Source organism: Ctenopharyngodon idella, chromosome 16 (genome assembly GCF_019924925.1).
Source record: "Ctenopharyngodon idella isolate HZGC_01 chromosome 16, HZGC01, whole genome shotgun sequence".
Lineage (NCBI taxonomy): Eukaryota > Metazoa > Chordata > Actinopteri > Cypriniformes > Xenocyprididae > Ctenopharyngodon > Ctenopharyngodon idella.
Window position 1 is genome coordinate 1,544,915 of NC_067235.1, and position 16,999 is coordinate 1,561,913.

Here is a 16,999-nt window from a genome sequence, read left to right on the forward strand (position 1 = left end):
TGCAGCACAACAGCTCAATAAAAAGCCCAATAGCTCTTGAAAGCAGATGAGATGGGATGATTGCATCGGGGCACGGGCTGATTGTCTGAATGATCTCTGCTTTATCTCTTCTAAAGGCTCACCCACGGCAAACCCATCAGCTCCCCTATTCATCTGTCTTTCACAACACGTCCTTCAGTCCTTATACCTGAACACCACACTAAACCGCCCCTCTATAAGCACCGCTCAGAGATGGACAGTTCACCCAAAAATGAAAACTCTGTCACCACTTACACACCTTTTTAGCGGAGGTGTTTAGCAGAATGTACACAATTAAAGAAGAGAGTTCGATTAGATGGTGAACTTTATTTTAAAGATCACCTATTCTGCTGTTTTCCATGTTCATCGGTCTTTAGTGTGTAATGTTGCAGTCTGATCATGAAAAAGCTCTGATCAGTGTCAGTGTTTCTGAACTCCCTTAAACACCTCCATTGTAGTTTTCTTCACAATATTCCTCATTTAAATAATTCATATGCAGAATAAAGGGGCGGGGCCTGGTTGAGTTAGTTAGCAGTGTGTTGAAACTGGCCGTTATGGTAAGGGGCGGGACATTTCCCATTACAAAACACTGCTCCAGCCGACCAATCAGAGCACATTGTGCTCTTGAGAAGGAGGGGCTTCATAGAGACAGGAACTAAACAGAGCGTTACTGACAGACTGGGAAGAGAGGAGCTACAACAATGGAGAATATGAGGAAAATAATCAACATTCAAGCAGGAAAACCTGTTCTAGTAGAGCACAAAAACAACATCAAGACATAATATCGCAAGCAGACAACTATACTATATATTATCTATACAGCGTAGACAGCTTTGTTGTATTATTTATTTTCTGAGTCATGATGTGGAACTCACATCTAGTGTCACTGTAATTAAACTGTAATTTAACTGATGTTCAGTGTCCGTACAGTGTCTTTTTCACAACAGTTTCGAGCATGGCTCATCCAAACATTTTTTCAATTGTTGTTGTTGTTGTTTTGTTTTTTTTAAACTCAGGAGATACATAATGAAGCAGCTGTTTTTGCACTGATGCCAGACTTATTTACTTGTTATTTTTGCTCACAAAAGTATTATCGAACCACTGCAGTCACCTTGACTGTTTTAACAAAGTCTTTAGTATCTTTCTGGACCTTGAATGTGTTGATTATATTGCTGTCTATGGATGAGTCATATACCTCTCGGATTGCATCAAAAATATCTTAATTTGTGATCCGAAGATGAACGAAGGTCTTACGGGTGTGGATCAACATGAGGGTGAGTAATTAATGATTGAAATTTCATTTTTGGGTGAACTAACCCTTTAAAGGGGTCATTAAATATAGTTCCAGATTTTTATATTGTGTTTCTCAAGGTTAGTTTGCAAAGTTTGCAAAGGTCCAATATTTGTAAAAAATATCATGTTCTATCTTGATTTTCACTCTCTGTGAAAAACACTCCATTTGAGGGGCGTTACCTCTTACAGAAACAAAGTAAACACCCACTGCTGTGATTGGCTGACTTCATCACACCATATCCACACCCTCCTTTACAGCTTGTTGTGTGTTTTGATACTCGAGACAGCAAGCGCTGTGATAAAGCCGTATATGTTTGAACCCGAGTTTTGGGAAAAAAAAAAAAAAAAAATGCTTCCATCCATAATCAAAGTAATCCATATGACTCCAGGGGGTTAATAAAGGCCTTCTGAAGCGAAGTGATGCGTTTTTTTAAAACTTAGCTTCTGGCGGACGACCGTACGCATACTGCCCAACTCGACTTGCGCCAAATGACTTGCATCCTCTGACGTTTTTCTATATTTTTAAAAATATCTCAGATTGTGTTTGTCTGAAAGAAGATAGTCATATACATCTAGGATGGCTTGAAGGTGAGTAAATCATGGGATAATTTTCATTTTTTTTTGGGTGAACTAACCCTTTAACACGAATCTTCATTTCATTTCAGAAGGGTAGAAAATAATTAATATTTTAAACTGGGGCTTTAGTTTTGAGTTCTGAAATTTGCAATATGTTTTTTTATTGTAAAGTAACATCTTTTATGTGTGAATATCAAGAACATTTTGATTCTCCATTTCATGACCCCTTTAAGATTTTGGTCATATCACCTAGCTGATAGTAAGTTGATGTTTGTCAAGGTTTCTTGCATTAAAAACAGTTGTAATATAACCAGTTAGTTTATAACTATTTCCCACTCTCTCTGGTCTTTAAACAGGAGATACATACTCTGCCTTTGAGAACAGCTTTGTATACTGTGACAGATTCATAAAGAAATACAACCTGAAATGTCAACACTCACTAAGATAAGACTGAAATGATCGGGGATCTTCAGATACTCGTTTAATTAGAATTCTTCTGAAGGACATTCAGAGCAGCAGGTGCTACTTTCGCACAATCAGGATATTATACATGCCGTTCATAACAGCATCTATCGTACTTTCTCGTCGTGACTGGGTGGGCCAAGTTTCTAAACGCCCAACAGGTGTTGTTAACATGTACTTGGCCAGTCATGTGTTCCTATGTTCAAATGTATTCATCTCTCTGATGTCATTAAGTTGAAAAGGTTCAATTACAGATGTACTTTGATACGCTCCAGTATATTACGTCTGTTTTCAACAAAAGATTGACCAGCAAGGCAGTCCAAGAGGAACGATACATGAAAGACACAGACATGGTGCAAAGATTCAATCTTCCTGCCTCTTGAACTTGATTCCAGACAGTCTGTGAAAGGCAAGACTTGCCAACGTGACACCTTTGTGTGAAAAAGAGCCGGTGAATGAAAGTTTAAGTTCCACAGAGTCTCACGGCTCAGTTTTCAGACAGGTCATTACAAACCAGCCTGATCTAATCAGACATGTCCTTTTTAATGACAATGTTAATTATGCAATGCGTCTGTTTTAATTGCCATCTAAAGCTCACTGCTGGATAGTCTGGTGTCTCTATCCTGTTCAATGGCCTTCACACTGTTCAAAAAAACTGACCAGTTGAATACATGCTAAGTTTATCATTGTCAAACTTTTCCAAAAGTTTCAAGAGGGAATTTGTCTCCAAACATCAGTATATACTGTAACAGGATTGGTTTGGGTGTGAAATTGTCCAGGCTTGCAGGTGCTAAGCACACTTAGTTTCCACTTAACTGGGGAAAAAAAAACTAACATGGGCATCAGCTGTACGCTTTAAGGATACAGCTTGAAATGAAAATAAAACCAGTTCATAAAATCTTAATTTAAATTCTTAATTTTCAAAAGGTAGCTGAATTATTTTATACAATGCCCTCTGAAACACAGCACCGCTCTGAAACTGGTTACTATCATCAACTAAGACTATTAAAAACATTTAAAAAATAAAGTTGTAATGAAATAAAATCAAATATAAATAGCTGAAAAACTAAACGAAAATTTGAATTGTTGCCGTGCCAATAAATAAGTTCAACCTAAAACTAAAAAGCAATATTAAAAAAAATAAATAAATAATAAAATGAAATAGCACATAATGAAATAACTAAAAATTAAAGTAAAATTAACATGAAAAATAAATAAATAAAAGCTAATGTCAAATATTAATAAAACTAAAATAGCACTGCTTTGAAAAACAGGTTCTCAATTTGATAATCACACTAAGCCATAATGCGATATTGATTTTTTATTTTTTATTTTTTTATTCAATATATGGTGCAGCCATAATTCAGTAGTATGCCAGTTGTTGTGACAGCATCATCAAGCTGAATGTGGGTGGTGTGGTTATCAACTTGAAAATAAATATGGTCATTACAGTGGATTCAGCTGCCAAGAGAGGTAGTGAAACTTGCGGTGTTTACCAAGAATTTGTTGCTTTATGGTCCTGTAAAGAAATTAATTGTATCATTTTATTTAATTTTATTAAATTAATATCATTATTAATAACAACCAAAAAGAAAGAGACTATTAATAATAAATATTTAAATATAATATTGGTTGCTTACTGATAGTTTCAGTAATAGTGTAGCACTCCAGAAACTGACATGAAATAGAAACGTAGAATGAACTTACAGAACACAGAAAGCAAACTGTGCCTCATTTCTTAACATTTGGCAGTGTGTTATATTTTTTCTCAGCTATAGGTCATCTGGGTAGTCCATGCATACAGATAATTTACATTCTGTGCAAGCATACTATAAACACACACACATTTATATGTTACTATTCTATTCCAAGCAAGAAACGTTTCAAGCCACTGCCGAAAAATGAAGTACTCTTTCAAAGCTTCACATTGCTTATGTATTCTTTTTAGTCTTTAAAACTGTGTCAGATAGATATCAAAAATAAAAGACCTTAATTCAGTGAGTAATTCTGTTTTGGTCTTACATTAAATGAAAAGAATGAAAGAATTATCACCAAGAGGCAGACTGTCTTCAGCTGTGATCTTCTCTCACTCACGTCAGTAATAACATTAAACTACCACATTTGGCTTTCATCTTCTTAATATGCTGCTGCTGCTGTTGCTGGGCTGAACTGCTGTAAAACCAGAAAGTTCAACTTCTCAAAGCCTTTGGGTGCCCAAGCAACCATGTTCTTTGTTAAGGTGAGCTCAGAAATAACCTTCCAACCAGCTCACAATGATGCACAAAAATACACCCAACGCACAGCAGGTCTCCATTGTGCTGTTAACAAAACGTTTACCAGCTTTTCAGCCTCAACGGCAGTTGGATAATTAACAAGCAGCACAGGTTTGATGTTCTCATGTTCTCAATGTATATATGAAATATTTTTATTAATATCTTGCATGATTCGGTATTAATTTTGTTTGGTATTAATTTTGTTTTGTTTGTCAGCTCTGCTTTCAAGAAAACAATTCTTAAAGTTATAATTCACCCAAAAATGAATGTTCTGTCGTCATTTACCCCCCTTGTGTCATTCTAAAATTTAAGTGTTTGGTAACCAAAACTGTTTGGTTCTTCAAAATTCTTCAAAATATCTTCTTTTGTAAGAAAGAAAGTCATGCAGATTTAGACATGGGGGGAGTAAATCATGACAGAATTTTACATAGTGGGTGAACTAACAAACTTGCAGCCCATCATTACTCATTTTACATGTTAAAAAGTTAGCATGGTAAATCTGCATGTTTTAACAAACTTCATTGGTTCTTGAGTGTCAAGCAAGCACATTTGTGCTTCTGTTTATCATATAATGGATCTAAGGATCTGTTTCAGTAGCAACCTGTGTGTGTAGCTTCAAGAGAGCAACCATACATTTGGGTTTTGTTTTATTTACTTAAATTAGTTTCATAATCACTTCTTTTCTCATTATTCATTAATCATTCATGTAGTTTGCCATTTGATTTATATAATTTAATCATTAATTCATTTGTCATTTCATTTATGTTTTTATATTTTATATTACTTATTATTTCACTGTTCTTGCAATGCCTGTTTTTGTTGTTTAATCCTGTGACCGGGGGGTTTTCATGAGATGTGGAATGTTTGTCTTCACGAATAAGAGAATTTCGCAATTTCAAGGTTTTATGGGATGTTGTTGTGAAGAAGTCTAGTATAACAACACTTGTCGTTTGAATGCTGGTCAGATGAAGTCTAAGATTATTCAATAAACCCTGCTCATTTTTTTTTTATTTTTCAAATCATTACTTCATCATCTGTTTTCTGCGCTTTGGCTTTCCTAATCAACCTCTTAAGGGGGTCATATAATGCCACTTTTACAAGATGTAAAATAAGTCTCTGATGTCCCCAGAGTGTGTATGTGAAGTTTCAGCTCAAAATACCCCACAGATGATTTTTTAAAGCATGTTAAAATTGCCACTTTTTGAGGGTGTGCAAAAACACTCCGTTTTTGTGTGTTTTAAAAAAGCCCCAAAAAAAAGCCCTCAAAAAAAAAAAAAAAAAAGCTCAAAGCCCTTTAAATTCAAATGAGCTGCTGCTCTCAAGAAGAGGGCGGAGTTTCATAAGCTCATGTTAGCAGCGTTAGCAGTGCCGATTACCTCACGCAGACTCACTGAAAATGTCAGAAACTGTTCAGCCTTTTATGTTCAAACCGGAGTCGGACAATGATGAAGAGACTCAAGAAGAAGTGACAACATGTAGAATGAAACAGGACGTTTCTGAATGGTTAGTGGATAAATTTATGTAGCTGATGTGGAGTTAAATGTTATTATGTTATTATAATGTTATTATGTTAAAGTCATTGATTAGCATAATCTGTCATGATAATCTATAAATCGCTCATGTGGGAACTGTTGTAAGATCCTACAGAGCCAGAGAATATATGCTGCATGAAGATAGTACAGGTATAGTTTAGTTTAATTACAGTTATAACTTATGTTGCTTGTATGACATGCTATTGCATTTGTGTTTTACGTACTGTATAGCAATAACATGGCCTCACCCCTTTTTTGCATGTTCTCAGGGGCGGGTTTATGTAAATTTTAGGGTTAGTGATGTCACCAACCCGGGAAGAAGCTCGTTGTAGTCCCTACCAGCCGTTTGTTGTAGTCCTTAAACAGAGAATTCTGTAAAAGAAAATATCTCCCTTTGCATTGAACTTTGAGCGTCGTAACTTTGCAGATGTTGTTTATGCTCAAACAGCAACATTACACACTAACTAAAGTTAAAAAGGTGAAATCATAATCAACCACCCCTTTAAGCTGATAGAAGACTGTTGATACAGTTTTGGAAAAACACAGCTTTTAAGTACCAGACAAGACTTGCTGTTGACAGGTTTTAGGTATCAGAGAAAACTCTGCTGACTGGTTTTGGATACCAGACAAAACGGATATCCTCTGACAGGATCCGGTGTCTTGGGTTGGATCTAATATTTATGATGTGGAGACTTGATCTAACCAGGGTGTCTACAGATATAAACAAGTTCAATTTAAGACTTTTTAAGACCTTTTAAATACCACCTTATATGTAAATTAAGACTAAACCTGGTTTTATTTCGTTTTATTTGCTATATCCAGCAAAGTAAACCATGAGATTGAAGTGTGATTCTCACACAACTGTATGTTCTGCAAGCTTTTTTCAAGGTAAATTTAGGTGTCTTTCCCAAAAAAAAAAAAAAAGACACTTGTAGACTCTAAAAGGACACCAAATAAGGAGTCCAGGAGTGCACACCAAATCACCCATTGAAAAAAAACACATTACAGAATAAAACTTTTCAGAATAGTATGTTTAAAGTGCAACAGCAAAGAGCTTGTTTACATTTTAGACATTTCAAGTTGCGATACCGAACAGGACCACATGGAGAAAAAAAAAACTAAACTAACCGCGTTGACCTGACTGCATATACTATAGTACACAGATCCATTCAGAATTACTAAACACAGCAACATACACATGGCAAATCAAAACATTATTCTGAATAAGTGTGGAAACAACGTGAATGTATGACGTGTATTTGTGCATAAATACAATGTGCGATCAGTGCGTCGAGAGCATACATACAGGGTTTGTTTGCACATCAATATAACGGACTCATGTGTGCTTACTGTATGATTCCTGTACGTCACCGCAATCATCTTTACCTTGATTGCAATCCTCATTCATCAAAACTTTACTAGCGAGACGGTGGTTTGCTTTATCCAGCCGAGAAATGTAATTTGCATATCATCTGGCTATGGATGTTTTGACGTTCCATTCAGTCTGTACCTCAATCCTCTCTGATTACGCAGTAATTACTAATCTTCTTCCGTCTGTCCAATGATAGACTGGAGAAATTTATTAGGAAAACTTAAATACATTAAGACTTTTTTTAAGGACCCGCAGCCATGCTGCTAACACATATTAGATGTGCTCAAAGGATAGACTCAATGGAATCTTATAATACAAGTAAACATACAATTACAGACCTAGTTGATCTATCCTGCTGACATACTAAGAAAGAGTTCTTCAAAAAATTATTTTCCAGCTTTTCTTGATAAAACATCTATGGCAGGCCACTCATGTTTCCATGCATGCATGAAGGGGCATGAAACATGAATTCATGGCATTGTGTGTGAACACGGCTGTGCTATCAATGCTACACAAAGCCTGACACTCACACACATTCTTATGCCAAACTAGTTGTAACCTAGTTCACATCTCACGGCTCTGACAGAAATGCCTATTACAGACAAACCAGCTCATACTTTCAGATCTAAGAATCCTATTCTGAGAACCGCGGTTCTGGGCTTGTCTCTCCTTTCAGTCACAGATATTGACCGTCAAGACTCAAAAGGTTCTTTTGAATAATTCATACTGCCTTGGACACCCTCGCTACCTCCTTAACATTTCCATCTCAAAGGCGGCTCTGGGCTTTTCTTCAGTGCTGTATTGGGGACACGGTCACGTCTGCACCCCCTGAACCCCTACAGACACGGTCGCTGAACATCCCCACCTCTCCAGCTTTCATGTGACTCGCTCGCTCGAGTTATGGGGAGCTAGTCCAGGTACACAGCTGTCGATGGTGTTTTGAGTAATATGACATATTTATAATGCTTCTATCATTACTGACACCTCTAACTTTTATGAAGTTGACAAAGGGGATCAGGTGAAAAAGTTAGAGTTGTCAATAAACTAAAATAGTACACGAACAGACAGGGCTTAGATTAAGCCAGGCCTTAATTCAATAAGGACATTTAAGTAGCTTTAATAAATGTGCCTTTTGCATTACTGGAGTGCATCTTAAGACAAAACAATGGCACTGACATATTTTAAGATATATTAGTGCAAGTTTCTCTCAGTTAAGACAACTCAAACATGTATTTTAGTCTGGGACTAGGCTTAAGCCTTGCCTGTGAAACCAGGGGAACAGGGCTTTTCACATTGCACTTAACCCAGGGTTATTGTCGAGCTAAACCTTACTTTTAACCGCAGGTACAGGAATGTTTCACACTTTAATTTAGAAGCAGGGTTAGCACCGCTTTTGTGCCGTTAACCCCCCATTGTGGTGCCAAACGCATGCAGTGTGAAACAATGAGGTGTTAAAATGTTATGACCAGTGCTGGGTAGTAACTAATTACATGTAATCTGTATTACGTAATCAGATTCCAAAAAACAAGTACTTGTAATTAGATTATATTACGTTTTAAAATACTTGTAATCAGATTACAGTTACTTTTTTTTAATGATTACTTGATTTTATTGATTACATGTTGTTGATAATGAATGGAATTTATTTTTTTAATCTTGTATTTATTACAAGATTATCCTATTCAAATCAATGTGATGAACGAGCTAGGTCAAAAGTAATCTAAAAGTAATCAAAAAGTAGTCAGATTACATTACCTTAAATGTGTAATGTAATGGATTACGTTACTAATAACAATTTGTGTCATGTAATTTGGAATTAGTAACTGATTACAATTTGTAAGTACTCTAACCAGCACTGCATACCTCATTCACGTGCTTTTTACAGTCATGGAAACGCTACGTGTTGTATATATAAACAGCCGTTTAAGTGGTTGATAGGGAAAAACATCAAACGGTGAAAAACGCACCAATTGAAGCGGACCATTTCATTTGTACATTTATCGTCAGAAAATTCAGTCCAGTCGAAAATGTATAATATGAGAATGAGCAATGCTAGAGCTTTTATATAAACAGGTCACATGCTGTGCTTGTCCAACCAACTACACTGACACTGCAAATATGCAAATAAGGACGTTAACCCAGGGTTTAGAAATGTACAGTGTGAAGCGTCAGCTAATGAATATGTAAGGAATAATTGACGACGGGCCATGGAATTCTTAGAAAATAATGCACACCCAAGGTGGGTCAATTATTCCGCTTATACTACGGTTATCACACCTCAAGACACTGTTCCGATGTTGTATTTCAAGACATTTGTCAGGTTTTTGTCCTTAAAACACTCTTGTGTGTGGGACTGATTTCTTACGTATCTCATCCCAAGTCTCTGTTGCTAATTCCAAAACGTCATTTCAGAACTAGTAACGGAGGCTTGAGCCTTGATAGCAGAATAATACCATTGATACAGTTATTAACGCAGTGAGAGAGAGAGAGAGAGAGAGAGAGAGAGAGAGAGAGAGAGAGAGAAATAGCATATGTGAATTAGCCTACCTGTGTCTGTGCGTCTCTAACGGCAGCAGAATCTCTACTAATAGCGAAACTATAAGTTTATCTCAAGAACCGCACAGTTATTATCGCTGGTGAGTCATGTATCTTAAGTTGCTAAACAATTTTACTCTGATTAATTCATCAGAGCAACGCTGACCAAACAGCTGTCTGTACGATACAGTACGTGTGTACGTTTGAAAGAGAGAGAGAGAGAGCGTGCGAGAGCTTTCAGGACACAATAAAACGTATTTTGTGGCAAAAACCATGACAATAATTTGTCGTTTTCATCCTATAATTTACTATATTTATTTGTTTGGTCGGTGTCGTTGTGGGTTTTGTTTCTTTTGCGGTTGTAGGCTGTAAGGACCTTTGAAATAACTGAAATCATTTGGTGCAGTGATATGGAACTGCAATGCGGTCAAGACCTGCTAGAACTACTTTAGCCGTGCGTTTCCCTGAAAATAACTGTACACCTTAGAACGCTGGTCAACCAATCAGATTTGAGCATTCAACAGCCCCGTAGTATAACCAGAATTAACTGTTCACCCCAGGTAAATTATGAGCATTGTGAAAAGTGAAGCAAGATAACTCAGGATTCCATTTACACTGGGTTTACAATGACCCAGGGTTAACTAGTTCAAGTGTGGAAAGCCCTAATGTGATTAAACTCAATATTTAATCCACAGAAATTAGGGCTAGGAGTTCATGAAATGGCCAATCAGATGTGTTTAAGATAGTCAGAATACACTCAATATAGTTTTCATTCAGCGTGCTAACTTACTGTGATCTGCACGCTCGCAAATCCTTTCATTACATCCAAAGTGGAATGAATCCAAAAATACGATGATTGACAGTGATAACCATGGCAACGGACAAGACAAAAATCTGATACTGTATGCCAGAATAGATCTGTGCAGAAAAGAACTTGTTTTGTTGCTGCAACAACCACAACTTTTTGTATAATTTTCATATTTTTATTTTGGTAAGTGGTCGGTCTTTATTTTTTTTTTCTAACTAGTGTTGATTTTGCAGTAAACAATTAGTATGTACTTTGTAAATCTTTGCAAATATATATATATATGTGTGTGTGTGTGTGTGTGTGTGTGTGTGTATTTTTGCAAAGATTTACAAAGTACATACTAATTGTTTACTGGAAAAATCAACATTTTTAAAAATAAAGATTTTTTTTTTATAATTGTAATAAAAAACATTTTTTAAATTTTTTACACACATTATATATATATATATATATATATATATATATATATATATATATATATTATTATTATTTATTTTTTTATTATTATTAATTTTTTAGCTATACTAAAATGCACTCATAAATACACTACCCGTCAAAAGACTGGACAGGCCTACTTCATTGATTAAATTATTTCTGTATTTTAGTCACATTCAAGTCATCACACAATGATGGACGAATGGGGATTATGTAGTGAAAAGGCAAAAATATTTAATCTTACTCGAAGTATCCACAGCTTGCCAAGATCACATCTGTACATTTCCTCAACCGGCTTGGAGAGGTGCATCATGGGATGTCTTGTAAACAGGATTAACTGGAGTTCCCATGTATGCTAGACACATACCTACTGTTTTTCTCTCACTTTCTGAGTTGTTGCATAGGTGCTCACAGTATAAAACTAGTATCCAAATTTGTAAAATTTGAATTTTAGAAAAAAAATATATATATATGTACACTAAAGATGTTGAATATGCGCACTGTGAATATTTCACTCACTTTCAGATCTTTTTACAGTGCCGTACAGGAGACCTGTGGTAATTGTACTAATTGAACACTTACAGAAAAGGGCCAATTCACTAAAAAGTGGAAGTTTAATGGATTAAGTCTTTCAAGAGCAGCTCAGTTCCTCATTAATGGCCAAGTGCTCACAGGAAGAGAGTGCTAACTGCGATGACATATAGCTTAGAAATTATAGTCCAGCAATAGAGCTGCACATATATTCATAGTCACTTATTCTCACAGTTAGTGCAGACAGACGGACAAACCCACTTAAAGACACTTTACTTTGAACAAGCTTTGGGTTTTGTGTGTTACTGCTGCACATTTTATTGTCCGTGGGCTTGTCACACTTCACAGTGCTCATGAAAGTGATGGTTTATTATTGTAGCTGGCAGTAGACGAATTTATGTGATATCTGTGGTGAAAGACCTCGTGCTGTGTTTTAAAGCACCCCGCTCACACGTTTAAAACAAAGCTCCCACGATCATTCTTTCTGTTTTAGATGTGTGAAGACATCTATAAGAGACTAGCACACTTACATAATTCATAGGCTCTTTTTCTCAAGTTGTGTGAACGGCACTGTCAGGCATTTACTGAAAGCTGAAGAAACACTAGCTAAAAAGGTTGTGTTATGATAATATCCTCATGTCTTAATATGGTTTCACAAAGCTGACGGTTTACCCAGTCAGGCAATCACGTAATCCAGTGGCATTTACTCAGTAATAACTATCCAGTAGAGGATCATCCGTCCATGAGAAAAGTCAGTCTTTATTTTTAGGGTTTGGTCTCATAACTGGTCAGACTGAGGGTGAATCTCCCGAAAACCTGTCAAGAACATGTTTGTGTCATATTTCACTCCCTAAATTCATTTAAAAAATTGACCGTTGCATCTCTTGTCTCTCATGTTCTAAAAATGCGGCAAGTTATAAGAAGTTCAACTTCTAAAAAATTTCTCTTGACCTTAGTTATTTTTATTTTTTTTTTCATGCCCTGCATCTCACATGTTCTGTGTGAATAGCCCCTAACTGTAATGCCAACGAAATTAATATATATTTAGATTGTAAAGTATTTTACATCATAGTTGTATTTTATTTGTAATATTGTCTTACAAATAAAAACCCAAAAAAATGTATAGCAGTCATTTAAGAAAACAAACAAAAAAAGTACTCTTCTCTCATTAAAATGTTAAAGCATGGTCCAAAAATAGACTTGTTTTTTCATTACGCAATTTTTTGTGAGATATGAATCTATTATTTATTTTTTATTTTTTTGTAATTTTCTGGAAGCTTGCTGTGCATCTGAGCCAGACATGTTCAAGTCAAGTCTAATCCAAGTGTCAAGTTTTAGTAAAGTCACGATGTAACAGAAGTACCGAAAGATCTTTTCTTCCATATTGTGACGTACATCTGAGTGAAACAGATTATCGAAAAGAAAAAAAACGTCGGTTGGAGTCTTGGTTCAGATCATCGGTTGTTGATGGAGGCAGATCTGAATGTGCGCTTGAAATTTTAAATTATAAAAAAAAAAAAAAAAAACTTTAAAAAGATGAAAAATGAAACGTGCATGAATGACTTGTTTACAGTAAGATCAATTAAAGGCATTTAGAAAATAGGATGAATTTCTATTTCACGCCGGCTTTAAATATCATATCTCTTTTACTAATAATTTTCTATTATTTTGAGAATTATCTTTGTTCACTATATGACATTGCTAACTGGATCTACACCTATTATTATTGACAATAAACACAATCAATATATAATAATACATATTTCTAGCATGCTTGAATTAATTAAAGACAAACAGCTTTTATAAAGTCATGCAGCTGTTTGTCTGTGGGAATTTAATCAAAACCTAAACCAACTAAAATGCTGCAGTACAGCACAGAAATGATCACACATTCTCATAGAAAAAAAGAGGTGATGTGCGAGAGATGTACTTTAATCTAAACTGTGTTGTGATGTTCCAAGAAAATGGTCAAGTGTGACTTGAGTCGTTGTTAATGTGAGCACCATCTCTGATGTGTGTGAGAGCAGGTACAGTAAATCCTGATACTCAGCATCCAGAGTTCAGACAAACAGCTGGTCATCAGGAAGTGAAGGTTAATAGAGAACGTTTAAAGACTAACGCACTTACAGTGTTTTGAGAGGTGGCGGCTGTAAAGCTTTATGGAGGTTAAAGGGTCAGTGGCTGTATTTCTCTCCAGCTGCCTTTCATTCACTCTTCCAAATTGTCTTTATTTGTTTTTAAATTAGACTGTGCCATGCAAAAGTCAAAGGTCTTTGAGATTACCGTTCGCTAGAAAACTATGGCTTAAAGATTTGGATTAGACTTCCCACTATTTGCATCGTATTATGAGTTATTATTATGCATTATTAGTGGACCCCTTGAATTCCCACTTCCTCCTCAGCCATGTTTCTGAAAGTATTTTTCCCCATTCACTTTCTTAAACAGTATTTTTGACTTGATTTGCAAAAACATTCAAAGCATCCATAAAACAACTTAAGTCTACTCAAAATTTATAGTTATATCATACTAAATTACAGACAAACAGTAATAATATGTGTCCAAACCTTCTGACTAGTAATTCAACATTGCTCAAAGTTATTTAAATGCAAAAAACAGTGTTGCTGGAAATGTAAACATGAGGAGATCTTTGCCATGTTTATGCTGTGAAGTAGTCCTGAGAAGTTGCTACTGAGCTCACCTGACATGAAGTGAGGTCGGCAATCCGACGGGATGGACACCAGAGCGTCCACGATGTCTGACCTTCTCTGGAGGAGCATGGAGATCATCTCAAACCCCTGAGGACCTAGAAACTCAAACAGCTGGCAGAGAGAGAGAGAGAAAAAGATGATATTAGAAACATAGAATGGGGGATAGATGTGTCAAAAAAAAAAAAAAACACTAGAGCTGCACGATTCTGGATAAATAGAGAATCACGATTTTTGTTTGTTTGTTCCAAATACAGATTTTGCCATGATTCTGAACAGAGAACTTAACCCTTTAAGCCCTGAAGGCTTTTTGAGAGTTGTTGTTGTTGTATACACAAAAGTAAAGACTCAAAACACCAAAACTGTAGCAAGGAGAGTCAAAAGGTAGGTATCGTTGATTAAACTGCTGATAAATATATTATAAATACTTCCTTTGTTTCATTACTAGATGAATCAGCGTTTTTTTTAACGAATCTCGAAAGACACTTCTCGCCACCTACTGGTGTAACGGTGTAATCAATATAAACGGCAAGTTACTTTCAAAAGGTGATTTGCTCTATTTTGATCACTACCATGTTTATATCTCAACTAAAAACTTGTCCCAGTACTTCTGTGATAATTTGAATTAGTGTTGTCAAAAGTACCGGTACTTCGGTACCAAGTCGGTACTGAAATTTTGAAAATGTGACGATACCAGCATTTCTGTAGTACCGGGAGTACCGAGTATCTGGGTATATTTGGTACCCACTGATAGGACTGTGGCAGTATTTACGTGAATATGACAGGAGTGAAGCACAAAGCTCTGTTTAGCCCACAGAAATAATAGGTTAGCAATTAAATGTGACATCGCAGCCATGGAAACATTTTGGTTCATGCCGAAGGAGAGAGGTACGCGAGTCCATACATTTAAGCTTTGTCGGCTTTGTATTCTGTTTTGCGAATCACGATCTGATCACCCGATTATCAGAGAATTTAACAATATTCTATTAGATATTCCACTGAACATGGAATCTCTGTTTCTTTTCCCAAATCTTTACTCACTCAGGGGATTATAAACATTTCTTCCTTCCGTTCGCTTTTAGGCCTATTACAGGCTATTCGCATTCTTTACTGTGGTAAAGTAGAAAAAACACCGTAGGACAAAAACCTTTTTTCTTGCGCGTCAATTTCTATTTAACACAGTTTGTGCTTGTTATTAGACTTTATAAGGCGCGTCAAGTTTATTTGTATAGCGCGTTTCACACACGCCGGTGATTTAGTTTCGCTTTCTCCGGCAGCTCAAAATCAAACATAGCCTGAATGTCTGAAGATAAAACTAGCACTTCAGACCTTTAACAACAAGTGTCAGTTACTTGTAACATCAGGAGATAACATGAACATATTATTAAAGAGAAATGATCTTTCTTGTTCGTGTCCCTCATCCTTCTCGAAGCGCAGAGCGGTATAGGATATATCACGCATCTTTGTGTGGAAATAAAAAAACTTTTTTAAAAAATAATATTTAACTTTCTTAAATATTTTCTTAAATTATTTAGGTTACCATTATTTACTGATATTTATTTCATAGTTTTACAGGCTGTAGTGTGTTGTTTCACTGACGGAATAGCTAAAATAAACACGTCTATTACAAGATCAAGCTTCTGCGCACATACACACCCAAACAGGCAAACCTATAATTTTACAACGGAAGTGATTCAATCAAAAACCAACTTTAGCTCGACAAGAATTTTCCTATTGTCACTGTGAAGCTGCTTTGAAACAATATGTATTGTGAAAAGCACTATATAAATAAAGATGAACTGACAAAATGGATGTTTGAGCATTTGTTTACTTATTTTTTTTATATTTCGTATACACACACGCTCCAAATATATATATACATATATATATATGATTACCATTATATGTTTTTAAAATAGGCTACTTAAATAAAATAGTTCCAACAGATTTTCCTGTGGTACCGAAATTGGTACCGAGAACCATAAAATTTTAACGGTATTGGTACCGACTACTGGATTTTTGGTACCGTGCCAACACTAATTTGAATAATTGTAACAAAAATAACAATACTGTGATGTTGAAAGGACTGTTTGTGAAGCTGTTTCGTACCTATACATGGCAACTGCTCTCTCTGGATCAGCGGCCAGAGAGCACAGATTTAAACGATCTGGTGTGGTTTGTCAAAGGTTTAATAGACACAGGCGAATCGTTGTCATTTAGGAATGAGATCGTGTGGGTGTTTGAATCGAGATTGCAGTCTTTTAACGATTAATCTTGCAGCTCTAACAAACACTATAAAGTACATTAAAGGTGAAGCATTGGTATGTGATGTTCATGACACTGCTTATATAGGACAACACCACAACTAGGGCAGGCCGATATATCGGTTTAGCATTGATTTCGCAATGTGCGCATTAGCAGTAGTCAAATCGCTGGATGTGCGATGTTAAGTATTGGGA

At 35.9% G+C, this 16,999-nt stretch overlaps 1 protein-coding gene across 2 annotated transcripts in view; it reads right to left on the reverse strand.

The window, feature by feature from the left end:
- Positions 1 to 16,999, reverse strand: part of ascc3 (activating signal cointegrator 1 complex subunit 3) — a 204,218-nt gene that overhangs the window by 159,692 nt on the left and 27,527 nt on the right. For both annotated transcript variants that reach the window (XM_051865221.1, XM_051865222.1), the window contains exon 5: positions 14,534 to 14,654. In XM_051865221.1, the coding sequence (XP_051721181.1) occupies positions 14,534 to 14,654 (121 nt within the window). The remainder of the gene's footprint in view (positions 1 to 14,533; positions 14,655 to 16,999) is intronic.